This window comes from Sinocyclocheilus grahami, unplaced genomic scaffold (assembly GCF_001515645.1).
Source record: "Sinocyclocheilus grahami isolate Dianchi unplaced genomic scaffold, SAMN03320097.WGS_v1.1 scaffold787.1, whole genome shotgun sequence".
Taxonomy (NCBI): Eukaryota; Metazoa; Chordata; class Actinopteri; order Cypriniformes; family Cyprinidae; genus Sinocyclocheilus; species Sinocyclocheilus grahami.
Window position 1 is genome coordinate 669,006 of NW_015505966.1, and position 1,489 is coordinate 670,494.

The 1,489-nt window shown below is 37.7% G+C and overlaps 1 protein-coding gene across 2 annotated transcripts in view; it reads right to left on the bottom strand.

The window, feature by feature from the left end:
- The window catches only part of itpk1b (inositol-tetrakisphosphate 1-kinase b), a 46,025-nt gene that overhangs the window by 29,598 nt on the left and 14,938 nt on the right, over positions 1-1,489 (bottom strand). The window contains exon 3 of one of the 2 annotated variants that reach the window (XM_016246153.1): positions 1,295-1,319. The exons of the other annotated variant lie outside the window; for it this stretch is intronic. Coding sequence (XP_016101639.1) covers positions 1,295-1,319 — 25 coding nt within the window. The remainder of the gene's footprint in view (positions 1-1,294; positions 1,320-1,489) is intronic. 2 annotated transcript variants of the gene reach the window in all.

Genomic DNA, 1,489 nt, shown 5'->3' on the forward strand with positions numbered 1-1,489 from the left:
AATCGTAAGTTATTACAAACACTCAGTGGTGGTTTAAAGAGAGTATTGAGTAAAAGCGTAGTATAAATCCTATAAATTGTCTTATGTGGCATGATGCTACAAGTGTGCATGAATGGTCACGTTACACGCGTTTTCCATGATGCATGAGCCAATCACCAGCACTTGATTTAGGAACATCAAGCATGCTGCATGCGTATTGGCTCACTGACGTTAATGAGATTAACCCCTTAGGTATCGAAATTTGGTACCGAATGACAAGTCATGTTTTGATACTCTGTGGTATCGAGGCAATTCAGTTGGTGCCTAAAAAACATCGAACTCGATACCCAGCCCTAAAAATCGGACAAAAAGACAAAGGTTAAAGGTGGGGTAAGCGACTTTTCAAAAATGCTTTAGAAAACTGATTCGGGCCGAATAGCAAAAACTTGTAACCAATCAGCAGTAAGGGGCGTGTCTACTCATGATGTGGAGGAGAGAGCGTTCAGTGCACAGGACGGACATTAGCCGAGCTAGATATATACGTATATGGTGTAGACAGCATCACTGATTATGAGTTCTATAGTATTTTATGCCGCGCCACTCGCACTAGTGTGAGTGTGAGGATGCTAAAGAGTTATTTTGGTGCGATTTGCTTCAATTAACGACCTTGAAGCTCCCAGTTGGTCTGTCTTTTTAGGTTTGAGTTATTGTTAAAAATCAATTCTCCCATGGAGAAAATGCATGGGATTTTTAAATCCAGAACCCAACTGTTGCACTACACAACTGCTGTACTACACTACCCATAATCCTGTAGCAAGATCCACCAATCAGAGAAGTTGCATAAAGTTTTATGTTCAAAGAAACAAGAAACAAAACAGCTACCATTAGCTTTGCAGGTGTTTGGTCAACAACAAAATCCCCTGGCAACCAAACTGCACTGGATAAATTATGCTACGTATATCCAGCATTTGTTTTGCTGGTCTATGATGATCAACTGAGAGGATCGTTTATCGTTACGCACCTGTCTCTGGAACAGATTGCGAAACAGGTTCAATCATTGTGTAATGTAGGAACTTCAAGACATTGATGGATTTTATTTGTGTAGAACTGAATATCCATCATTAACTTTTGCAACTTCAAACCAAGTTGTCATGCACATTTCCAAAGAGGTTGGAAATTTCAACTTTCTGAGTTGACTGAAACACAGCACAGGAAATCTTTACTAAAGAATTTTCTGGACTCCAGAAGAATGCTTGTGATTTCACACATTAGATAAACATCTGAAACAAATTGAATTAAGGTGAGATCCTCTTACCTGAACAACTTCTATTCCTCTTTTCCTGAAAGAAACAAAAGAAATATATATATTATATTTTTTGCTCATGCCACAGGTTTTGACAAAAAGTGATTGAACAAGAACAGGATATTAAATTTACATTTTTAAATTTAAGATACCATCATAGCAGATTACATTCTAACATGAAAATTAAGCCTGGATAAAAATATCTGT